The 26106-nt window shown below is 43.6% G+C and overlaps 2 protein-coding genes across 26 annotated transcripts in view; one reads left to right on the top strand and one right to left on the bottom strand.

The window, feature by feature from the left end:
* Positions 1-7547, top strand: part of WDSUB1 (WD repeat, sterile alpha motif and U-box domain containing 1) — a 67107-nt gene extending 59560 nt beyond the window's left edge. For 10 of the 11 annotated variants that reach the window (XM_054548969.2, XM_054548965.2, XM_063712615.1 and 7 more), the window contains one exon: positions 6933-7547. In XM_054548969.2, the coding sequence (XP_054404944.1) occupies positions 6933-7090 (158 nt within the window). In that variant the 3' untranslated portion in view covers positions 7091-7547. The other variant, XM_054548970.2, reaches the window with a different exon arrangement.
* A 2969-nt stretch (positions 7548-10516) lies between these two features.
* TANC1 (tetratricopeptide repeat, ankyrin repeat and coiled-coil containing 1) overlaps positions 10517-26106 on the bottom strand; it is a 262694-nt gene continuing 247104 nt past the window's right edge. For all 15 annotated transcript variants that reach the window (XM_024243336.3, XM_054548917.2, XM_054548921.2 and 12 more), the window contains 8 exons: positions 25507-25640; positions 23779-23902; positions 23272-23447; positions 18814-18946; positions 17398-17489; positions 15195-15341; positions 14270-14370; positions 10517-13610 (listed from right to left, as the gene is read on the bottom strand). In XM_024243336.3, the coding sequence (XP_024099104.3) occupies positions 12176-13610; positions 14270-14370; positions 15195-15341; positions 17398-17489; positions 18814-18946; positions 23272-23447; positions 23779-23902; positions 25507-25640 (2342 nt within the window). In that variant the 3' untranslated portion in view covers positions 10517-12175. The remainder of the gene's footprint in view (positions 13611-14269; positions 14371-15194; positions 15342-17397; positions 17490-18813; positions 18947-23271; positions 23448-23778; positions 23903-25506; positions 25641-26106) is intronic.

The following is a 26106-nucleotide window of genomic DNA, read 5'->3' as shown; positions in this document are numbered from 1 at the left end:
ATACAGTTGAATTTTTTTTAAAAACCCAGTCCTAATCATTAATAGCAGAATTGAACCAATTTCTTTCTATTGTGATTGATACATGTGTGGAGAAATTCCTGCCAGCATACAATTCTAATTTCTCTTCTGCTTTCCTTTTCCCACCTACATTTTTCTGAATATTCAGAATACATCTTTTTTCAGTTTTTCCTTATGTATATTTTTATATCTATTGAACTAATTGCCTCAGAAAAATTTTCAGGACCTGTTTGTATTTCAGCATTCTTATACCTCATTTTTATTCATTCTTTTAAATTATGAAAGCAGTACAGGCTTAGTGAAAAACAGACTAGCGATTTTAAAAACGGAGGCTCTTCTGTATTTTCATGTAGCAATAATATGGTTTAGGTGTATCCTTCTAGATATTTTTCCATCCATTTATAGTGTCCTATAACGAATGAGTTATGATGCATACTTTTATTTATTTATTTTTGAGAGGGAGTTTTGCTCTTGTTGCCCAGACTGGAGTGCAATGGCACAATCTTGGCTCACTACAACCTCTGCCTCCTCGGTTCAAGCGATTCTCCTGCCTCAGCCTCCTGAGTAGCTGGGATTGCAGGCATGTGCCACCACACCCAGCTAATTTTTTGTATTTTTAGTAGAGACAGGGTTTCACCTTGTTAGCCAGGATGGTCTCGATCTCCCAACCTCAGGTGATCCGCCTGCCTCCCAAAATGCTGGGATTACAGGTGTGAGCCACCTCACCCGGCCTGATGCATACTTTTAAAAAGTTGCTTTTGGCCAGACGCAGTGGCTCACGCCTGTAATCCCAGCACTTTGGGAGGCCGAGGCGGGCGGATCACGAGGTCAGGAGATCGAGACCATCCTGGCTAACATGGTGAAACCCCGTCTCTACTAAAAATATATTTTAAAAAAAAATTAGCCGGGTGTGGTGGCGGGTGCCTGTAGTCCCAGCTACTCAGATGGCTGAGGCAGGAGAATGGCGTGAACCCGGGAGGTGGAGCTTGCAGTGAGCCGAGATCGTGCCACTGCACTCCAGCCTGGGCGACAGAGCGAGACTCCGTCTCTAAATAAATAAATAAATAAATAAATAAATAAAGTTGCTTTTGTTTATCAACAGTGTATCAGAGAGAACACCATTTGTCAGTATATTTGAAAGTACATGCTTCATTCTTATCTGCAGGATAGCATTTCCTGGTATGGATGTCACCGAAATTAACTCTTACTCTGTTTATAGGCATCTTTCTCCATTTTTTTTGCCAGCTTACCACAAGTGATTCTATAGAAAACATCCAGCTGCTTGGGAGGCTGAGGCAGGAGAACTGCTTGAACCCAGAAGGCGGAGGTTGCAGTGAGCTGAGATCATGCCACTGCACTCTAGCCCTGGCGACAATGCGAGACTCCGTCTCAAAAAAAAAAAAGAAAAGAAAAGAAAACATCCCCAGTCATGTATTTACAGGTACATTTGTATAAATTCCTAATACTGATAGGCACTGCTGTACATTTTTAGTTATGTCCAATCTTTAAAAAAATTTGGCTTGGTCATTTTTGCCAATTTAGCTGTCAAGATAATTTTTGTTTTGAGACAGAGTCTCACTATGTCACCCAGGCTGGAATGCAGTGACGTGATCTCAGTTCACAGTGACGTGATCTCAGTTCACTGAGACCTCTACCTCCTGGGTTTAAGTGATTCTCCTGCCTCAGCCTCCCTAGTAGCTAGGATTATGGGCATGCACCACCATGTCCGGCTAATTTTTGTATTTTTAGTAGAGACAGGGTTTTGCCACGTTGGCCAGGCTGGTCTCGAACTCCTGACCTCAAGGGATGCGCCCAGCCAAGATAAATTTTAGAATTGTCTTATGTTACAACATAAAGTGGTATTTTGGTCAGAATTACAGAAAACCTAAAAACTAAACGTTAACTGGGGCTAAAGAGTAGAAATGCCTGCCCTGCACTGGTAGGTGTTCCATCTAGATTATTTCTTTCAGGTCTATTCTGAACATATAAAAACCTCCTAAACCTGATCTGCCCACTCTGTTTTTTCTCTAGAGCCTTCACCGTGTTTTAACTTGGTTATACATAGGGTTATACTTGGTTATACTCTGACTTCAGGTATGCTTTTCAGTTGCAGTTCAAGTATACTGTCTAATTCCTATTTGTCATTGTAGACTTTTCTCTTTCATGCCCTTCACTAGTTCTGGAAATGTTTCAGCCATTCTCATCCCCTGCACCTTCTCTCTTAAGCCTTTCTAGGTGTTTTTCTTGGACCTGCCTACCAGTTGTCTTTCCTGCAGTTGTCTAACTGCTGTTTACCTGTCCAACGAGATTTTTTTTAATTTCAGTTACTATAGTTGTCCTTTCTGGAAGTCCCATGTACAGGGAGAGTAAGAGCATTGTCTGTGGAGCCACACTGCTTGGGTTTAAATCCCAGGTCAGTTGCTCCCTACCTGTGTGACCCTGGAAAGTTATTCAGGCCATGCCTCAGTTTCCTCATTTGTAAAATAGGAATGCTAACAATATCTTACATCATAAGGTTGTTGTACAGATTAAAGAAGTTAATATAGGTAATGGTGCCCTGGAACAGTCTAATGATATGCTATTTGGCAATAAGCACTTCAAAAGATGGTCAGTGTCATTAATGCCAATCAAAACCATGTCATACCTGTTAAGATGGCTAGAATCAAAAACTAGGAAAATACATGTTGGCAAGGATGTGCAGAAAATGGAACCTTCATGTGTGGTTGCTGTTGAAAACAGTCTGGAAGCTCTTCAGAAAGTTATCACAATTCCACTCCTAAGTATATAGGCAGGAGAATTGAAAACACATAATCATACAAAGAGTTGTACAGGCATAGCAGCATTATTAGTAGCCCAAAGGTGGAAACAACCCAGATGTCCATCAACAAGTGAATGCATGAAATGTCGTATAGCCATACAAGAGAATATCAAGCCATGAAAATGCACAAATATGTAGAGGATGGACCTTGGAAAAATTATGGTAAGTGCAAGAAGCCCTATACCAAAGGCTGCATAGTGTATGATTCCCATTATATGAAATGCCCAAAACAGGCAACTCCATAGAGACAAAGTCAGTCAGAGGTGGCCATAGGCTGCGGGGGCAGTGACTGCTAATGGGTATGGGATTGATGGAGTGATACACAACTCTGAAATATACCAAGAACCACAAATGGGTGCATTTTATGGTGTGAAATATATCTCAAAAAGAGCAAAAGGCAGTCACAGGTAACAGTTTCTGCAGAAAGCATGTTTCCTTCTCTAGGACGGAGGAAACAGAAGTTGAGTTTCTCAGAACCTCAGTCTCTCAGGGCCAGAACTCAGGCCCCCAAGGTGGGGGAGCTACACAGCTGGTACTAATTTGTAAGTAGGCAAAAGTAACACAGAGGTGAAACAACCAAAACAATCCAGATCTGGGGTTTCACCATGTCGCCCAGGCTGGTCTTAAACTCCAGGGCTCAAGTCATCCACTCGCCTTGGCCTCCCAAGTGCTGAGATTATAGGCATGAGCCACTGAGCCTAGCCGACTTTCTTATATGCTAAAAAATACATATACCTTGGTGCGCAAGCCAATGGAAGCATTCCCATTACAGTCAGGGATATAAAGGATGCTCTCTCTCAGCTATTGTTTTAGAAATATTAGCCACACCTTGCCCCCTCCCCCAAAAAAAAATTGAAAGGGAAAAACCCTTTCTATATAACTGTATATGTAGAAAGCCCAAAAGAATAGAAAATCTACAAACAATATGAATTTCGTAAAGTAGCAAGTTAAATAAGATTCAGTGAACCAAAGCACTTAAAAGTTATAACTGAATAGTTAAGTTACAGTAACAAAAACTAGAACAAATGAGACCTAAACTTGGCTGGGTGCAGTATAATCCATGTCTGTAAACCCAGCACTTTGGGAAGCCAAGGTGGGAGCGTTGTTTGAGCCAAGGTGTTCTAGACCAGCCTGGGCAACATAGTGAGATCCCCTTCTCTACAAAAAATTTAAAAAAATTAGCCAAGTGTTGTGGTGTGTGCCTGTAGTCCCAGCTACTTGGGAGGATGAGGTGAGAGGATTACTTGAACCTGAGAGGTCGAGGCTGCAGTGAGCTACCATCATGTCACTGGACTCTAGCCTGACTGACAGAGTGAGACCCTGTCTTAGAAAAAAACCACACACACCAAAACCCCAAACTTAAGAAATATGTAAAACTTTCAAACCTACATAAAAACAAAAACATCCCTGTGAAAGTATAATGGCAGGCAGAGCATGCTGAGGGGTAGGAAGACTCAGTGGCTGCAGGATATCAGCTTTCTCCATTTCATAGGTTTGACATGATCCTGATAAAACTTTTTACTGAGAGATACACAAGGTGATTCTTCACGTGGAACCTAATAAACAAGAACAGCAAAAATAACCTAGAAAAAAACAATGAGGAAGGTTGCTAGCCCTATGAGATGTTACATGTCGAGAACCTCCATAAATGAATGTGTAGTGTTGGCCCAGGAATAGAACAATGGAAAAGTTTAAAATCCAGAAATCGATCCATGTGCATTTAGAAATTTAGTGATTGATAAAGATAGCATTTAAAATCAGTGGTAAAAATTACTTCTAACAAGTGGTATTTTGACAATACAACCACCCTGTGGAAAAGGATAAAATTGGATCCATCTTGCATAGTGTACATTTAAATTCCAAATGAATCAGAAACCCAGACATAAAAAGGGAAACCTGCAGAGCGCAGCGGCTTGCACCTGGAGTCCCAGCTATTCCGGAAGCCGATGTAGGAGGGTCACTTGAGCCCAGGAGCTCGAGACCAGCAGGACCCCATCTCTTCGAAGACTTTTAAAGTCCCAAAGACAATGTAAGTAAATTCCTTGATAGAATTGGGAAAACTTCGCTCTCTGGGAATCAAGGGAGAAATTGATGAAGTGTTGATATTCCGTATATATGAAATCTTAAGGGCAACCTAGTAGAAAAATGGGCAAAAAATATGAATAGCTCACAGGAAAAAGAAAAGCAAATGGCTCAAACATATGAACAAAAGATTCTCCAGCTGATACATTGTACCATTGCTTACCTAGAGACTGGCAAAAATCCAGGAGTTTGACAACATATACTGTTGGTTAGGCTGTAGGGGAAAAAGGCATTCTCATAAACATTGCTAGTAGGAATGAAAAACATAGAATTCCTATGGAAGGAAGTTGGCACTATCTAGCAAGATTATATATGCTGCTTTAGCAATCCTACTTTTGAAATCTCCCCAAAACAAAAGTGACACATGCATAAGACTTCATTGTAGCACTATTTGTATTTTGTGTGTGTATGGTTTTCTTGGGGTTTCCTTGGTACAGCACTATTTGTAAAAGGCAAAGATTGGAAACCACCCAGATGTCCTTACATCTTACATCCTTACCGTGGAGTACTGTGGGGAAAATAAACACACTAAGCTGCAAAATAGTGTGGCTAGTATGCTAGCTTTTATGTAGAATGTATATGTACTGTGTGCACATATACATATTTGAAAATGGATTACACATGGTTACTTATATGGGAAGGGTGGGTAACAAGGATTGGACAGGATTAGATTAGACCACTCTGAAGGTACCTTGTTTTATAGTTGTAACTTTTTTTTTTTTTTGAGATGGAGTCTCGCTCTCTCACCCAGGCTGGAGTGCAGTGGTGCGATCTCAGCTCACTGGAACCTCTGTCTCCTGGGCTCAAGTGATTCTCCTGCCTCAGCCTCCTGAGTATCTGGAATTACAGGCACCCGCCACCATGCCCAGCTAATGTTTGTATTTTTAGTAGAGGTAGAGTTTTGCCATGTTGGCCAGGCTGGTCTCAAACACCTGACCTCAAGTGATCCACCCACCTTGGCCTCCCAAAGTGCTGGGATCACAGGTGAGAGCCACCACGCCCAGCCTATAGTTTTAACTTTGAAACCAAGTAAGTGTTGTTTTCAGACACAGTATTTTGGGACCACTCTAGTGAATCTACCTTGATGACAGAAAGAACCATAAAGTAATCTTAAAGTAATCTTAAAATTTCTTTCAGTTTTATGTTAGTAAATATACTGTAGATTAAATGAGTAAATGAAATCAGGAACCAAGATTTTCAGCTTAAGAGCTACAAGTATAAAAATGAAAGTAGTGAAGCAAAAGTCCAATCTTTACATGCATAAAGGCAAATAATTTTGCAAGAATATGGTTTTAAAAAAACCTTAGTGGCCGGGCATGGTGGCTCATGCCTGTAATCCCGGCACTTTGGGAGGCTAAGGCGGGTGGATCACCTGAGGTCAGGAGTTCAAGACCAGACTGGCCAACATAGTGACACTCTACTAAAAATACAAAACATTAGCCGGATGTGGTACCGAGTGCCTGTAATCCCAGCTACTCGGGAGGCTGAGGCAGGAGAATCGCTTGAACCTGGGAGGTGGAGCTTGCAGTGAGCCAAGATCTCGCCAGTGCACTCCAGCCTGGGCAACAGTGTGAGACTTGGTCTCAAAAAAAAAAAAAAAAAAAAAAAAAAACTAATTCCCTTCACTGTCAAATCCTTAGTGGAGTAAATTCTGTCATCTCTGGGTACCTGTTTCCTGACTTTTCAAGGTGTTGGAAAGTTTGGCTGAATCATAAGACTCTTTTCAACAGCTCTGATGGGCAGTTTATCCTCACTCCCACTCTACCCAGCTCTGTTCCTTTCTTCTCTTCCACTGTGTCTGAATTTGACAGGGTCCCGGTCTCAGTGGTACTATTCAATCAATGCATTTCAGGTGTTGTGGCAGAGATTTTTTGGGGTGCTGGTACAAGCAAGACAGGAATAACCCTTAAGTCACAATAAAGGCCTCTGCAAGGAGTTTTTACATTCATTTCATTTTAGAAATCCTCATTTCCCTTTCCTACATCATGTAATTTGTGTGATTTTTTTTTTTTAGATGGCTATTCATATGAAAAGGAAGCAATGGAAAATTGGATCAGCAAAAAGAAACGTACAAGTCCCATGACGAATCTTGTTCTTCCTTCAGCGGTACTTACACCAAATAGGACTCTGAAAATGGCCATCAATAGATGGCTAGAGACACACCAAAAGTAAAGTTGTTGATATTGTATTGTTTATATTTTCAGTGATCTCATTTGAATGATTTAGAAGTAAATCCTAATCAGACATTATTAAAAGCAAAACAGGAAAAAGGTAAACTTCTTAGTTACCTATAAAAATGGTCAATTTTCATTCTTTAAAAACACATGGACTTACTATGAAAGCCTTTTTGTACTAGTGAAAAAAATCTTCAGCTATATAAAGTTATACTTTAAATTGCAGTGCCCTAAGTTTCTTTAATTCCTCTTAATATCATTCCCAACAGTGCCCACATTTATTCTTGTTAGATGTAGGTCGTCTCTCTTTATAACTAAAGATTGGACTACTCTAGAATAACAGATGTTTACATTCTAGGTAATAGCCATTCATTCATCTTTGGAGCCCTTTTAAAGAGAATTTGTAGCAAAATGGTTGTAGATTGTTTATGATTAAATTGAGAAAAATCACTTCAGATGTTGAAGCAATTTTTTTGGATTTTAAGTAAATTTGCAGGATAATGATTTTTTTCTTATTTTCCAAACCTAGGTACAAGTTAGATGAAATAAATCCTAAGTCAAGTTGACTTTGCTGAAATATATAAAGTGGCAAACTCTAGCCTCCCTTCAGAATGAAGAATTATTAAATGTTCTCACATATAATTCTAAGCTGGAGTAACTATACAAAGGCATTTTTACACAATAGCCTGATATGTTCACTCCAGAAAAAAACTTCAGGAAGTAAAGGTGGTGCTAACTTCTTGCCTGTCCAAAGTTGTTACTAGAATGGAAGCCATCCACGGGAAGCTTGTTAGAACTGCACTGTCAGTGCAGGCTGAGCCTCTGGGCCTGCACCCTTCTTTGCACTATTACCCCCAGTTGTTGAAGAATTGTTCAAGAATGTTGAAACTTGGAAATAAAAAGGGAAAAGCAATGTAAATATAGCAAAAGGCTGACTACGCATTTTATGAACTCATAGCTAATATGCTCCACGTTCACAGAAAGGCAGCAAGCCTTGCTAACATGGAAATCTCCAAACATTTCTTTATAATTCTTTGTAAACATTTTAACTTAATGTATTGCTAAACTTTGTTAACCTTTACGTCGTAACTAGGATTCATAATCAATGGTTCTAGAAAACTTTTTTATTAATTAATATGACGTGCTTCTCACGTTCTTACTATTGAGGATTAGAAAGGCTAGAAGCATGTTCTAGGTGTTTTTCTGCTGTATTCTTTTCTTGTAGGGTCTTGCTCTGTCACCCAGGCTGGAGTGCAATGGCGCGATCTTGGCAAACTGCAGCCTCTGCCTCTTGGGTTCAATCAATTCTCCTGCCTCAGCCTCCCAGGTAGCTGTGATTACAGGTGCGTGCCACCACACCCAGCTACTTTTTGTATTTTTAGTAGAGAAAGGGTTTCACCATGTCGGCTAGGCTGGTCTCAAACTCCTGAGCTCATGATCCACCTGCCTTGCCCTCCCAAGGTGCTGGGATTACAGGCGTGAGCCACCAGGCCCAGCCGTTTTTCTTTTGTATTCTTTAAATAAAGTCTGCTAATAATTTCAACAGAACACTTTTTAAACTTAAAAGAAGTTACCATTGGTCCAACTGTCTCTGTTTTGATAAACAGACATTTCTCCGATGGAGGTTAGCTGTTTTTTAAATAAAAATTAATTCAAAGTCAAAGTCATTGCTAGAAAATGCAAAAGGGCTTTTTTTTTTTTGAGACGGAGTCTCGCTCTGTCACCCAGGCTGGAGTGTAGTGGCGTGATCTGGGGGTCACTGCAAGCTCTGCCTCCCGGGTTCACGCCATTCTCCTGCCTCAGCCTCCCGAGTAGCTGGGACTACAGGTGCCCGCCACCACACCCAGCTAATTTTTTTGTATTTTTAGTAGAGACGGGGTTTCACCGTTTTAGCCAGGAGGGTCTCGATCTCCTGACCTCGTGATCTGCCCGCCTCGGCCTCCCAAAGTGCTGGGATTACAGGCGTGAGCCACTGTGCCTGGCCAAAAAGGCATTTTTAAAGAAGTGTTAAGGTATTTTGCTTTTCTTCCTTTTTTTTTTTTTTTTTTTTTTTTTTTGAGACTTGTGCTGGAGTGCAGTGGTGCAATCGCGGCTCACTGCAACCTCTGCCTCCTGGGTTCAAGTGATTCTCCTGCCTCAGCCTCCTGAGTAGCTGGGACTACAAGCGCACACCACCATGCCCAGCTAATTTTTGTATTTTTAGTAGAGACGGGGTTTCACCATGTTGGCCAGGATGGTGTCTATCTATCTCCTGACCTCGTGATCCGCCCACCTTGGCCTCCCAAAATGCTGGGATTACAGGCGTGAGCCACCACGCCCAGCCAGTATTTTGCTTTCTTATACTTTACTTTACCAGGCTAGTTTCTTGTAAAACAAAACTGCTGAAAACTAAGATGCCAGTAATTTACCTAATTGACACACCTCTTCTTGTATAAAACATAAACCAAAGCCGAACAACTGTCTTCCACACAAGCAAACCAAAACCATCAGTAAGAGGGGACACGACACAGCCCCCATGCTGGGCACTCCAGACCCCACTGTTTGTTTGTTTGTTAGTTCAGGGCAATGTGGAGCAGCAACACCGCCCACCATCCAGTCCTGTCAGGACTGGCCATTAGCTTTCTAAGGATGTATCACCTCTTCCTGGCTGGGCCAAGTACCTTACTTATCTTTACTAAGTATATATCAAAATCCTAATGTACAGTAAATTACGAGAATATTCTTATTAGCTCCATTACAGGAAAAATCATCTAATGACAAGAATTATGTATTAGGTGATACCTTCCTTCCCATCCCGTTTTTGTTTTTAACCTTCCATTAAATATAAAGCTCTAAAGGACTGAAACTACTTAGCCTTGCTAGCAAGAGCAGTGACCAAATAATAACCTGAGGTATTAATTAAATTATGATGTTTAAGATTCCAAGAATTTTATCACAATACAACACAGTTTAATGTTCTCTCTCATATTACTTTGAAATATGTAGGCATAAAGACAAACATACTTTTAACTGAAAGATAGATAATACAAATGTGTTAAAGAACATACTGTCATAACAGTGTTCAGTGTATTGCCAAAGTGTTTGTTTGAGAATTACAGTAGTAAAGATGTCCTGTTGCCAGCAAAAACAGACCCCAAGATGTCTTGAAACAAACAGATAGATAGGAAGTATATATTGCTTTCCTGCATGCTTTCTTTCTATTTGAGGCAAAAAGACTAATTTGGCCCTTGAGTATTGTGGAATTTCTAGCAGCTGTCACCCTTATTCTGAAATTATAAAACGAAATTAAATATGCATTTTGTAGTGTTAATATAAAATATGCTTTTCACTATTCCCTCTAGGGTAACAAAGATTAAAAGCAACAGAGATAGCTGTCATCAGGCTGTTCTCTACTTATCCATTGACTCATGTAGTGTAAAACACATTCTATTAATAGTCTTTATTCCATATGGAAAAGTACAGTAGTTGTGCAGAAATAAAACTAACAAAGGAGTAAGACTTTCACAAATATTAAAGAAAATAAATAAGCCATAGTAGTTACAGCAAAACTCATAGAAAGCCTATGAAAAATGATAAAGCTGTTCATACAAAGTACAATTGTACATACAGGAACAAACGTTGAAGAATGACATCAGAGGTTCCTATTTGTACAAAACCATAATGATGTTCACAGGAACTTCATTACAACGATTCATTTTAAAACATTCTGCAAATATATAACTAACTTGCTTCTCCTCAATTTTAGAAAATAAGTTTCACATCCCAACATATAAAACAAATACACTCCTACTTCTCTCAAATTAGCATTTTAACATCTTCCAATAACACACCATTTTCATATAAAAATACCTTTAAACCAAGGTTCATTCCTGTACCTTATCTTTACAAATGAATAATACATTAGCTTGGACTTAAGTAGCACCTCAAAGGTGTTCATATAAGTGAGATAAAGTGCTGTTACTGGTATACTGTTAACATGCCATAATAACATATCATTCAGTGCAATAACCAGCATGGATGAAGCTTACAGAGAACATGCAAATCATGACTGGGGTTTTCTTTTTTCTTTTTAGATTAACTACACTGAAATAGTTCTATTTACAAGTCTGAATAAAACTGGGCTATTTAATATATACAACATGTGACTATAAAGTACTAATTGTACAACAAAACAAAAGTAACAACCAGTCCTACCTTTAGTATCTGAATTAAATATTGTCCTTAGAGGAGCTTGGAAGGATTGTTCCAGGAGCACTACCATTGTTAAAAGCAGTTTGGAAACCAGGTGAGAGCTAATTTATAAGCGCCACTAAGAATGCTGGTCTTAGTATTTTAGCTTGAATCCACTTGACCACCAATCATGATTCCAAATGGCTTATACTGTTTCCAAATATCAAAAACACCTTCAAGCACAAATATAGGTTCCAAAAAAAAGGTGCTATAAAAATATATGAATAAGAACCATAACACAGAAATAAGTGTTTAATCCCTTTATAGGAACTGCTATGAAGGGAACAATACTTAGGTGTTCTCATATTTTGCTTAAAAAAATTGGCTGTGTTTACAGTCACACTTATATTTAGCTAGAACTCACTCAGAACTTAATTTTTATGTATATATAAAATGGGATTTGACTTAATGGAACTGTAACTGTAAAATTCCATCATTTCCAGAATACATCACTTGGATGTACATCACTTGGTCATGAGCTAAACCTGCCACTCTTGAACAACAGACATATTTATTTTCTAAGTAAGTTCTGTGATTTTACCACATAGCAAAGGCAAGGAGGAAAGTGGCAAAAGCCAAACAATTTCATAAGTGAAAGTCATTAGTTAATGTCTTCTGGGCTATCTTAAAATTTTAAGTTGATATAATTTTCAATTCTGTTTAGCATTCTTATGGTGATTTCTAGCTATTAAAGAAGTTTTATCCCACATTTTAGATATATCAATGGCATCAGATCCACCCCAAAGAAAAAAAAATGGCTAAAAAATAATTTTTCTGATGAAAAAAACTATTTAATTTACCACCAGGAGTCAACACACGTTTCCAAATTCCACAAATGGGGCTTTCTTAAGGCTCACACATTTGACTCTATGAATGATCGCTTTGGTTTGGCTGCAGTGAGGTGGCTCCTGTGGGCTTCATTACTGATATGAGGCTGCTGTTTGGAGATACTTTCCTGGTACAGATGAGAAACAGTCTTAGTTACCCTGTTCTCTTGAGAGTGGACTGGAATTTGGCACTTGCTTTCTTCTAGCTCCTTCACCTGTGCCCCATTGTGGACACTTGCACTCAGGGTAGAAATGGAACAGGTTTTGGCTTGGTTATTATATCCTCCCACTTGCATGAGAGAGGGCTTCTCAGTGTTAGCAGACTGCAGGCCAGCTGCAGAAGACGTGTTTGTCAGTAGCCCCTCTGGCGCCGGACAGTGCCAGGTGCGGCTTGGAGGATTGCTCTGCTGTTGGAACCTCGCAGTCTTATCCATGATGCCCATGAACGGCGTGTTGCGGGGTCTGTGCTCAGCTGTACCGCTCTGAACGTGGGTTACAACCTTGTCTTTAATTCGAGTATCTGGTCCTTGGACCTTGAAGCCATCTGAAAAACTGCTGCTCGAAGTCAAACTACTGGTTGAACTTGACATCTTTATACTGCTGGATGGAGAACCAGAAGAGCCTGAGCTGGTGAGGGAAGCTGGGTGTCGCACGTCGCTGCAGGTCGCCAGCCCACCTTGGTTTGGAGGGGCTGCGTCCACAGCTACGGAGGAATGAGACAGAAGCCTCTCTGTGGCTTTCGTCTTACTTGGTAAGGGGTGTGCAGGGCCACTCTCACTGCACTGCAGGCGGACATTCTGGCTGGGGCCCTGCCGATCCCCAAAGTGGCCACAACCAGCTCTTGTAGTGAAAGTACCTGTTCCCTCTAAATGCTGGGTTCTGCTCCCAGCAGGAGCAGCAGCGATTCTCCCTGGCATGGGACTTGGAGTAGGGTTCTGAGAAGAGATCTGAACTTTCATGCTGCTATTTCTCACTGCCGACTGGCCGGAGCCCAGGTGCTGGCTGGTTTTCACGATCTGGGCCTGCTTGGAGGGCTGCAGGACCAGCCCTGGCTGGGCCACAGGCTCTCTCAGGGGCTTGCCGATTCCTGCCCTGCTCTGTGGCGATACTGGCCTTCCTTTGGACTGTAACCCTTCTTGAAGGTTTCGGATATATGGGGAAGGGACAGATGAGGATGGCTGGGACCTGGGAATTGGGGAGACAGATTCTTCCTGGGGAGAAGTTTCTTCCTCTTCAGTCTCCTCAGAGTGAAAGTGGTCACTTAAGCCAGGGGTTGGGGTGTCCTCTTCGTTCTCGGAGTCGTTGGGTGGAGCTGGTGGCGGGCCCTGCTGTTTTTGCTGTTGACTCCTCTGGAGTTGTTTGCACTCCTCTTCTACGCGGGCCAGAAGCCTCTTGATTTCCTGATTGGTGGGACAGAGTTTCACAGCCTCTTGCAGGTCAGCCAGAGCTGCCACGAATTGCCTTTGTAGGAAAATGTAAGGTAACATTACAAACCACACAGGAACATGCTCAGAGTGTAACTGTTCATAAAAGAGCTGTGCTCAAAGGAAAGAGAAGGTAGCAAATGAGTTTTGAACACTTACGTTGGTGGCCAGGACCCATTTAACCAGCCCAGAGTAACTCAGCTAAGTGGCAGTGCTGAATTCTAACCTAGATGGGTGTGACTCTACAGCCCTGCTCTCCATAAAGACCACTGGGCTGGGAATAGGGGGAAGCATGAATCTTTTTAATATTGTTACCATCCCGTGGTAACACTGCCCACCTCTCACTCAACAGACTTATATCACTCTTCCCCACCCCTGAACTGCCTAATGTCCCTAGTTGGCAGTTTCCTTGAAATATGGACTAAACCAGGTAGGAAGTTCATGTTGCAGTAAGTTTCACGTGGGGGGAGGGGTGGGAAGGAATAATTATTGAGATGTCAGGAGAAAATAGAAGTTTCCTCATCACTGATGTCCACTACCATGCCTCTTGGAAGCAGGTAGTAATACTAATTCAGTATTAAAAAGGATGAGAGGCACCTGAGCAACACTTCTGCAGCAAAACCTCCCCAAATTCCACAGGCAGGTTTGATCCCCAAGAAAAAAAGCTCTAGACACAAAGATAACCACAGACGGTACCTGCTATTTCTCTTCGCTCTTGCTCTGGCATAAAAGGCTTCATAGGACTTGGGCTTCAGTTCGAGAGCCTTGGAAGCAAATTCCTCTGCCATGCCAAAGTCCTGGTGTCAACAAGAAATACAGGAGTCAGAAGCAGCCTGGACACACGATTGTGGGAAGCCCTTCTAGTTTTGTTCTAAAGGGTAGCAGCGCTCTGAGGCACAGCCAGAGAGGGAGGAAGGGAAAGTTCCGTTTTCTATTTTGTTTTAAAGTGAGGAGATAATGATGGTTGATTAATATCATTAGGAGAAGAATCCACTATAGAAAACAGTGGTAGTAACAGTGCCCCAGAAGGCCAGATGGTGGAACCTCACACCCCGGTGGAGGGGCAGCCTCAGAGAGGAGTGCAGACACTGCATCTATTCTGGCAGCAGGGCACAGAAGCAGGCAGCTCAACAGACTGGGGCAGGAGGACACAGTTAAAAAAAGGTAGGAAGTACTATTGAAACAGATCTAGTTACAAATCGACTATGAGTTCCCCACGACCGGTTACAAATTAGTTACTGGCAGACCCTCTGAGCAAACCTAACACAGAAGGCAGGCCCACCACGATAGGCTTGGGTTGGACTCCTGAATCCGGGGACGGCAGTGCCAGCAGCAACAGTGTTGGGAAGCTGCAGAGGAGCAGTCTGCATTTGCTTCTCATTACTGAGGCCAAGGAAATGAAACCCAAGTGCATTCCTTCAACATCATGCGAGGAGCGTAGCAGCAGTGACCAAACGATGGTCATGGATAGGAGCTGTTTCCCACATGCCAGGTTCACATAAATGTGCAAGCAAATTGGACAGGAGGGCCCAGGATTTGGTCTGGAGAAGGGCTGGCCTTCACCGCTGGGGAAGGACTCTGTTGCTGGAAGACTGGACTGGAATAAAGGGGCACAGCTTACATTTGTTTTTCTTCGGCATCGTGACAAATTGAGATAGAGGGAAACCCTTAATTCATTGAAGGGTCTCATGTCCTCTCCGAATCCTTCTCGAGGAAACTTTCTTAAAGCATACTGGTACCTCTGGGCTGCCTCTTTCATCTTCCCTTTCTAGGATTCAAAAATCACAAACATTAGTCCTTTTTCAGAGGTTCTAAGATGAATAACCTCCCACACCTGGAACACCGTGGGGAGTTTACCCACCCCCTGCAAACCCATGACAGAACATTGAAACATCCAAACAAGTGTCAAGGTGGGGGCTAGTTCACTAACTGGGCTGACGCATGGGGGCTTCACTGTCCTCACATGCACCCGCATCCTGTGGTTACACAGTGAGAAAGAAGCTGGTTTTACAATAAGGTGTCTGTAAACTGCTAGATTGATAATTACCAAACTTAATGAATCAGATTACCTTCTGGTATGTATTTTTGAAAATTATTTCAAGAATGATCTCACATCTAAAGATATTTTAATGCTAAATGTAACAGAAATCAGATGAAAAACTGATCCTATTCCTAGGACAAGTAGCGTCTTGTAGATAAACCTAGAGAGCTTGCCTCAGAATATTTTTTCTTCTAAGAGGAACTAAAACATGGGCTTTAAAAATCAGAACAGCACCGCATCATTTTCAAAGCTAAAAAAATCCATTTGCTCAGTCAGTCCCATTGCACAGCAGGTATGAAGCCTGTTGAAAATGGCTTCATATTTCTGACATAATTGCCTAACAAAATCCATATTAAAAGCACTTCAAAGCCACAACAATACACACTCTCAACTCAATTTCAAGCTGATACCAAGCCAGGAACCCTGCTGGGTCATGCTATATTGCCTGTTTATTTGTTACTATTTAAAAAAATGAGAAGGAAAAAATCTACAACATATCAAGTACAGCTGCCTAACAGTAAAAAGGATTAATTAACATGGTCATAATCTAGTTTTTTCCCTATCATCTTTTAATTCTGTCTAATCACAGAGCTGCAAAGAATAGTGACCTATGCAAATGGCCTGCATATCCATCTAAACCAGGGGTTGGCAAACTATAGCTTGGAGACCAAGTCTGGCCAGCCACCTGTGTTTACAAATAAAGTTTTACTGGGACACAGCTGTGCTCATTCACTCTGTGCTATCTGTGCCCCCACAGCAGAACTGGGGAGTTGTGACAGAAGCCACACAGTCTGCAAAGCCTAAAATATCTACTGTCTGGCCCTTTACAGAAAAGGTTTGCTGACCTCTGACCTAAACTGATGTCTTATTTGGAAAAATTTAAAGTGAAGTTTATTGATCTGTAAGTCATATTTCCATTTCCAAGGGAAAATGGAAAAAATTAATTCAGACTTCTGAGTAACTGAGTTATTACTTGACTGTATTAAGTAAAAATCTCTAAAAACAGTTTCAAATTCTAGAAATTAACAGATATTAAAAATTAGATAGGAAAGGCTTAGGAGACTGAATGACCCTTTTCTTCTAGAAATGTCTGCTGGGTGTTCCTCTCCCACGTCTCATGACTGTGCCGCAGCATGGTGTTCTGAACTCAGAATGTGAAGGGCTGAGGAACCTTCTCTATGACATTCAGTTGACCTAGAGGTGACTCGGCTTCACGCCATGGCTTCAGACAGGAAGTCACCACTACAACCTCAAGGATTAGCTCAGAAATAATGGCTCTCAGACACAAAGAGAGGTGCTTTCTACCTTTAAGATTCTGCTGGAAAGATATTAAGCCCACAATGGGCATGAAGCCAGGTCAGCACCTCTTGGCACTTTTTTTTTTTTCTTTTGAGACTGAGTCTCACTCTGTTGCTGAGGCTGGAGTGCAGTGGTGCAATCTCAGCTCACTGCAACCTCCGCCTCCCGGATTCAAGCAATTCTCCTGCCTCAGCCTCCCGAGTAGCTGGGATTACAGGCGCCCGGCTAATTTTTGTATTTTTAGTAAAGATGGGGTTTTGCCATATTGGCCAGGTTGGTCTGGAATTCCTGGCCTCAAGTGATCTGCCCACCTCGGCCTCCCAAAGTGCTGGAGTTTACAGGCGTGAGCCACCCCACCCAGCCACCTTTTGGCACTTTTATTACATGGAGTCTGTGCAGTAGCACAGCTGTGGCCATTATATACCAAATTAAGAGGGTGCTCCGAGGCAGTTTCAATGGCAAAGAAAAGGGCGGCACCACTTACTTTGTACATCACATTTCCTTCCTCCATTAATTTCTGTAAAAGTATAATCAAGATATCAGGTTTGGAAGTGGCCATCGCCCAAGCAGCATTTCCTGCAAAACAAACATGCATTCAGAGGCACTTCAGAGGCCCCGGGGAAAGGATCCCAATTCCTCCGTGGCCCCACAGCTGGAGGTCAGCACCAGCAGAAGCCCAGCTACAAGGACCACAACACGATGAGGGAGGGAGCAGGACGCCGGCGAGGCTGTTGCTAATCCTTTCCCACTACCTGGGCACTCAAATCTGTCCTTGTTATTTTACTGAAAAAAGTAATGAGAAATGAAGCCATCCGAGCAGCGAACACTCATTCCTCCCTTCCGGGTGGGATGTGGGGAAAATTGATTAAATGAGGCCTCAGCATAACCTCCTCAGTTCCTGCAGCGGCCACCGTGCAGGCATGGGTTCTCAGCACGCAGTCCCTGTGCCGTGTCACTGTGCTGTACTCTGAGATGTCATGGCTTCTCTCTCCTACCCTACAGCTCGGCCACAACCTCTCTAACCCCTGCCTGAGCTCTCGGGACACTGTGGGAGGAGTGCTGAAGAGCACAGCCCTGGAGCCAGCTGCTAGGTCCCCATGGCAAGTACGACACAGCAGTCCTGGGGGAAGCCATTTGGCTGCTCGGTGCCTTGGTGTCCTCATCTGTAAAATCATGGGATTGTCACTGAGACTTGCAGGCTGTGGTAGGGATTAAGGCAGAGGGCGAAACTGCTTGGATACTTCCTGGCACTATTCACTGCTTGACAGTGTTAGTGAATAGCATTTTCATCACAGTGCCCTACCCAGAGCTGCTCCTGACCAAGGGCCCCACACATCAAACCAAAACAGTGACTCTCCCCACATCTGGAATGGTGTGTTGTGTCAAAGCCAGCCACGTGGAAAGGGCTTTCCCTACGCAGGGCCCCCCACATGATCCTCAAGTATCGCCCTAGTTTGTCTCCATGAAATCACACTACCACTTCTTCACAGAAACTTGCTGTGGTGGCCATTTCCCCACACAGCTGACTGGTGGCTCCAGAACAGTGGCTCAGCCTCCGCTGCTGCTCAGAGTCACCCGGGGGAGCTTTCAGCAGCACCACCCGGCCCCACCCCACAGCAAGAGGCTGTGGTTCCTCTCTGGCGTGGTTCCTGGCCACTGATACCACTCCAGACTGTCCTTCAACACCAGCCTCTGCTTTCCACACCCCCCTGCAGAAACACCGTGAGCTACTTACACATTGTGTATAATGGTGATTAAGTGAGACTGAGAGAGAGAGAGAGATCTGCAAACATCTGACATCTTACTTCATAACCTGGGAGCAGGTCACTCTGTGCTCTCTAGGCTTCTGTAATCGGGAGCTCACCCCTCCTCCTGCTCAATGGAGGGAGTGCTCACTGACCTAATTTGGCTCCCTTTCTGAGTAGCGCCACCACTACAGATGTGTTCCGGCAGCCGATGGCTCTGTCCAAGGGCCGCATCCCGCTGTGGTCCACATGCTCAATCACGGCTCCCTTCTCCACCAGGTACAGCACCTGCAGGGACAGCAGAAGCCTGAGCAGCAGCTGGGAACAGGAGTTCAGGGGCGCACACGGATTTGGGGGTGGGCAGTCTTAGCTTCACTCTGATTTTAGATACCTCTGCCTATTAAGGATCCTAGACTAGAAATAAAGTGGACACGAAACAGAGAAGAGGAGCTGCAATCCACAGCTAAAACCTTCACTGCTGAAGAGATTTTGCCGTCAGGGATGAGGAAAGCAGGGGACACGCTACCACAGGTGGGTGTGTGCACACATGCGTGATCGGTCTCTGTCTCACACCACTTCCCAGGCCACAGAGACGAGACATAGTCACCTTTGCATCTCCAATGAAGTAGGCAGCAGACTTCTGCAATGAGCTCTAACAAATGAGCAGGCCACAGCAGTGGTGACTTTAGAAATACTCAGACCCACACAACCTGGGCACGGTGGACTGTTAAGATTGGCAGCTTGGGACCGGATGGACCCGAGTATAATCCACTTCAAAGAGATGTGAAGGAAATTGGGAGAGTAAAGATGGCAAGTTTGATACCACGGTACAAAGACTGATTTGATGTAATAAAATAGCTGTCAGTTGAACCAAACTGGAAACAGGAAGAAATACTGTGGCCACTCAAATTTCTCCATTTACTGGAGCCATTTTATTTAGCCTGTAGCCATTTTTTAGCCTGTGGCTGTTTTAGATTTTCATGTGAATCTAAAAATATATGCTTCCTATCATCCACCCCACTATTCAAAATGACACTAACTAGAGGGATTATCTATATAAAGAACTACAACCCAACTACAAAAACCAAATAACCTCATCTTTAGAATGGGCAAAGGACTGGAATAGATTTCTACAAAAATGATCAACAAGTGGCCAACAAGCATATAAGAAGATGTTCAACTTATACCCATTACGATGACTACTATTAAAAAAAAAAAAAGCTACTATTAAAAAAAGCACCTCAGACATGCAGGGCCATGACTTCCACTGCCAGGTCTGCAAGCACCTGTCTGTCCAGCTAGTCCTTCCACAAGTACTGGCTGGGCATGATGGCTCACACCTGTAATCCCAGCACTTTGGGAGGCCGAGGCAGGCGATCACCTGAGGTCAGGAGTTCGAGACCCGCCTGGCCAACATAGTGAAACCCCATCTCTACTAAAAATGCAAAAATAAGGTAGGTGTCGTGGTGGGCACCTGTAATCCCAGCTACTCAGGAGGCTGAGGCAGGAGAATCACTTGAACCAAGGAGGTGGAGGTTGCAGTGAGTTGAAATTCTACCACTGTACTTCAGCCTGAGTGACAGAGTGGGACTCCATCTCAAAAAAACAAAAACAAAGACAAAAAACAAGTATTGGTGAAGATGTGGAACAATTCTGGAACCCTTACGCACTGTGCTATGAATGTAAAATGGTGCAGCAGCTGTGGAAAAAAGTAGGGCAGTTCCTCAAAAAATTAAAAATACAATCACTATATGAGCCAGAAATTCTGCTTCTGGATATATACCCCAAAGAACTGAAAACAGGGTCTTGAATAAATACTTGGACACCCACATTCATTGCAGCATTATTCACAATAGCAAAAAACATAGAAGCAACCTAAGTGTCCACTGACAGATTGGATAAACGAGATGTGGTATATACGTACAATGGAGCAATATTCATCCTTACAAAGGAAAGAAATGCTATTCTAACACATGCTACAACATGGGTGAACCTGGAGGACATTATGCTACGTGAAATAAGCCAGTCACAAAGAGACAAATACTATATGATTCTCCTCACATGAGATATCTAAAGGGGTAAAAAACTCACAAAGTAGAGTGGTGGCTGTGATGGGCTGGGGGAGGTGGAGAGTTGTTTAACAAATACAGTTTCACCTTTGCAAGATGAAACGTTCTGGATACTGGTTGTACAACAATGTGAATATACTTAAACTACTGAACTCTATATGTTTAGAAATGGTTAAGGGTAGATTTTATGCTATGTGTTTTTGCCACGATATTAAAAAAATGATGTTAGAATGCTAAGCTCCTTCACTCTTCTCTAATTTTGATAAACTACACAATGTGGGAAGGTAGCTGAAAAGTAAGTGTAGACATGTGAGATTTAGTTGAGTATGTTTTTGAAAACTGACATGAAGTAGAGTTTACAAGGTACTGAAGTTTATACCATTGAACTCTGACAGTGCTGCCTTCTAAAAGCACCAAGGCACAGAGGTACAGGGCCATGGCTTCCACTGCCAGGTCTGCAAGCACCTGTCTCTCCAGCTAGTCCTTCCATTAGATGTATTGAATTATTGGAAACTGGTAACTCTCATGTAGCTGACTATTTCTCTGGCACCTGCTGGGTGCCTGGGACATGGAGCCTGATAAAATCAGTTTCTTCCCTGAAAGACATTTCACAGTTCTCAGTTTATCAAGGTTTTATTCCCTCAAACCTTGATTAGACATGGGCATTTGGCAAAGAGATAAAGATAGTGCCCAAAGCTTTCCATATTATTTTTAGGCAATGCTATAGTACTTTAAAAACAGCCAGTATATGTACATGATTAAATACTAAGCAGGCTTTAAAATAAGGAAATCCTGTCATTTGCCACAACATGGATGAAGCTGAAGGACATTATGGCTAAGTGAAATAAGCCAGGCACAGAAAGACAGCATGATCTCACTTATATGTGGAATCTAAACAAGTTGAACTCACAACAGAAGCAGAGAATAGAAAGAGGCTGGGAGACAGGGGGACCTGGGGAAAGGGTAGGCACCCGTCAAAGGGTACAAAGATTCGGTTAGACAGGAGGAGTAACTTCTGGTGATCTACTGCACAGTACTGCAACTAGAATTAATAACTTTTTATTTATTTATTTGATACTGAGTCTCACTCTGTTGCCCAGGCTGGAGTGCAATGGTATGATCTTGGCTCACTGCAGCCTCCACCTCCCGGGTTCAAGTGATTCTCATGCCTCACCCTCCTGAGTAGCTGGGATTACAGGCACCCGCCACCACGCCTGGCTAATTTTTGTATTTTTAGTAGAGGTGGGGTTTCATCATGTTGGCCCACTTGATCTCAAACTCCTGACCTCAAGTGATCTGCCCATCTTGGCCTCCCAAAGTGCCGGGATTACAGGCATGAGCCACCACGCCCGGCCAATAATGTATTGTTTATTTCAAAATAGCTAAAAGAGATCTTAAATGCTCTCACCAAAAAGAAATACTATTTGGGTAACGGATACATGAATTAGCCTGATTTGATCATTCCACAATGTGTACATGTATCAAAACATCACTGCACCCTATAAATATGCACAATCATTTGTCAATTAAAAATAAAACTTTGTCCGGGCATGGTGGCTCATGCCTGTAATCCTCCCATTTTCAGAAGCCAAGGTGGGGAGATCACTTGAGCCCAGGAGTTCGAGACCAGCCTGGGCAACATGGTGAAAAACCCTGTCTCTCAAAATTAGCCAGGTACGGTGCTGCATGCCTGTATTCCCAGCTACTCAGGGGGCTGAGGTGGGAGGATCTCTTGAGACCAGGAGAACAAGGCTGCAGTTATCACACCAGTGCACTCCAGCCTGGGCAACAGAGCAAGACTGTGTCTCAAAAATTAATAATAGGCCAGGTGCAGGGGCTTACGTCTGTAATCCCAGCACTTTGGGAGGCTGAGGCAGGCAGATCACGAGGTCAGGAGTTCAAGACCAGCCTGGCCAACATGGTGAAACCCTGTCTCTACTAAAAATACAAAAATTAGCCGGGCATGGTGGTGCATGCCTGTAATCCCAGCTACTCAGGAGGCTGAGGCAGGAGAACTGCTTGAACCCAGGAGGCGGAGGTTGCAGCAAGCCGAGATCGCACCACTGCACTCCAGCCTGGGCAACAGAGCAAGACTCCATCTTGGGAAAAAAAAATTAATAAATTAAAAACAAAACAACTTAAAAAAAAAGCAACCAGGTAGTCATTTGATTAGTCACTTACCATATATAAAAGTAGTTTCTAAATGATCTGTGCAAAAGTTTTATTTATATGGATGACTGAGAAAATCACATATGCACATGTGTATGCATATTCACATATGTGTCTGTTGTATGTGCTGTTTGTAAGCAGGTATTTTTAAGCTTTTAAGAGTCGACTAAAATCTTAAGTCCTGGAATAGATTGCATGTCACAGAATTAGAGAAAAATGAAAGATCCCTGACCCCACACACACACACACACACACACACACACTCTCTCTGATGACACTGAGACACAACCTCATGCAGGCCCTGGATTGAGCTGTTCACTTCCTGGGGTTTCTTCCCAATGCAGGTGGAGGTGGGGAACACCTGCTGGTACTCACAGTCTCGGCATCGCCATAGAAGGCGGCCAGGTCCAAGGGTGTGCGGCCATTCTTGTCTGTCTGGTCTATTGCAGCTCCTTCTTCAACCAGATACTGGACCACTGCCCTGTGACCTTTCAGACAAGCCCAGCTTAATGCTGACAGACCCTCTTTGTCTAGAGAAGAAAGGGCTGCACCTGAAAGGAAAGCCCATTCACAGAACATGAACCTTATGAGACGACAAAGCCAGAAAGCAAATCGTTTCACACCTGCAGAACACCTGGCCTGAACCAAGTGTCAGTCAAGCACTGTGAAGGGTGACACTGGCCGGATGGGCTGGCAGAATGGACATTGCTGCTGAAGAGGAATACCAGGCATGTGGCTGTGTTGCCTATTCTCTCTACTGTGTATTAGAAAATTTCCATAACAGAAAACTTAGAATTTGAATCAGAAAGCACTGAATGGGTCTGCTAAAGTTCTCTCTCTGTGTCCGTCCAAGAGAAACCTTTGAAGGCATCATGCTGCTACCTTTTGAAAGGAGGAATTCCACGGTGCTCAAGTGCCCTTCACAAGCAGCCACCATGAGGGGCGTCCGGCCTTGCTTGTCACTTAGGTTCACATCACAGCCGCGTTCCAACAGCAGTCTAACAATCTGGAAGAGACACTCGGAATTACCATCCTCCTGCTGCCTTTTCCACCACACCTGCTATACCCAGACAGGTTTCTCAACCTTTAAAAATAGTCAAATGACTTTCTTTCAAAAATCCGTAAGTTGTGTGAACCATGGGGCCTGGAAAATCTTTCCACTGTATTCCTTTGAACAGAACCTTTTCCAAAATATGTACTCTTTTTAACATGCCCAATTCATTGCTGTTATCAACTAAATATACACATACCAGAGAGAAATGGTACTCCGGGGGAGGAGGGACGCCAATCACAATCTACAAGGACAAGACAGCTACAGGGGCATGGGAGAATGAAGCATAACTCAGGGGGGTGAGCAGCTGTCATGGGGTCCCCCACGGGCACTGAAACTAAGTACCTACAGCTGAGTGCAGGGCGCGAGGGGGTCGCAGAAAGAAGCTCGCCCACCACACACCCAAGCCATGGGCTTTCCTAAGATGCAGCATTGGCGGATGGCATGCCCTTCGGGGAAGGCAACTTTTAGCAAAGCACCCTGAGGAGATTCTCAGCCCTAGAAATATGCCTTTCAACCATGCATGATCATTAAGTTTGGGGAGAGAAAAACCCAGAAAACCAGACAGGGGTATCCCATCACCACCATCCCAGCAGGAACTGCTTCACCCGTAACTTAGCCCAAGTTTTTCCCCCAACACGTCACTTGTTACATGGCCACAGCAACAGGAGGTGACACAATCCCACTGCCTTCTTGCTCGTTTATCCACTAACAAATGCTTTCCAAACTTCCCCGTGACTTAGGACACAGCAGGGCCAGGAAAGGATTAGCCAGAGGATCAAGGTGAAGCAGTGAGGGTGACAGGGAACAGATGGTACAAACCAAGCTCTTAGGAATGGAAAGGGGAGAAGAATCCTGCCAGGAAGCACTCACAGCTCCTACCAAGGGAGCCAGCAGGCATCAGCAGAGATGCGATTCCATGACCAAAACTTTGATCTACAAAATTCTTCTTTGTAATGGTCGTAACATCCTTTGCATCCGTAGTGTATGTGTAACTTGGTGCTAGGCATAGGGTAGGTATGTGGTCACTGTTTACGAAATGAAGGAACAAGGATTCCCTACTCCCTTGAATGAACCACAACAATACATCATTCATAGTAAAAAACAAAACAAAAACAAAAAACAAAAAAAAAACCCAGCCTGAATCAGTGCTGGACCAGAGGGAAACATTTTCTTTTCCAAAGAGCACAAAAGAACTGCTCTTCTTCCAAGTATGTTGGACAAATGTGTCACCAAACTACAACAGCACATATGTTAGAGCAAGTCTCCTGTTACCACGATGAATCCACCCTCTCCACTTCCCTCCGCAGCTGAAGGCAGTGGCTGTGTCTCTGACCTGGATAGCTCAGCCGTGAGCAGCATTGCTCCCCAGCCTATGTGGCCAACTGTGTTATCTTGTCAAACGTGCCTCTATCAAGTAGTCCCGATGGCACAGCAGAAGCCGAGGACGGGGAACAGACAGGCTCAGGGGAGCTGCATTGTGTTCTCAGGGGAGCCAGGCAATAGTGAACTCCATCCCCACTCATTGCTTCTGAAGCCTTCAGGGGCCCCCTGGGTACCTGCCAATGCCCCTGGCGTGCTGCACAAAACAAAGGTGGAACCCCTCTCCTGTTTGTCCGCGACACAGCAGCTCCACGCCCCAGCAGCAGCTCACAGACCTCCAGCTTCCCTCTTCCTGCGGCGGCAGTCAGGGCTAAAGGAAAGTCACATGGAGGCGAATCTGTTAGTGTGTGGTGGAGCACAGATAGCCAGAAATTCTTTAACAGTTCTCTTCCCCAGTGGGAGGTGGGGTCTATATGTCCTCCCCCTTTGAACCTGCGGGGGCTCTGTGACAGCTTTGACCAACAGAACACAGCAGAACCAATTCTGTGTGCGTGTCAAGGCCCAGGTCCTAAGAGATTGGCTGCTTGCACTTCCTTGAACACTCTTTCTTGGAGCCCGGATGCCATGCTGAGAGGAAACCCAAGCAGTCCCGTGGTGAGACCCACAGAGAGAAGAACTGAGGCCTGGGCATGGCTGCCAGTTCCAGATGGGCTCCCACGAGACAGCCAGCACCAGCCGGCCAGCCACATGCATGTCCCATCTGGAAGGGGATCCACCAGCCTGGGTCAAGCTGCCCCAGCTAAAGCCATGTGAGCAGAGGTGAGCCATCCCCACCA

This window comes from Pongo abelii, chromosome 11, assembly GCF_028885655.2.
Source record: "Pongo abelii isolate AG06213 chromosome 11, NHGRI_mPonAbe1-v2.0_pri, whole genome shotgun sequence".
Classification (NCBI taxonomy): domain Eukaryota; kingdom Metazoa; phylum Chordata; class Mammalia; order Primates; family Hominidae; genus Pongo; species Pongo abelii.
Note: the sequence above shows the minus strand (reverse complement) of the source record. Positions and strands in the feature narration are given on the sequence as shown.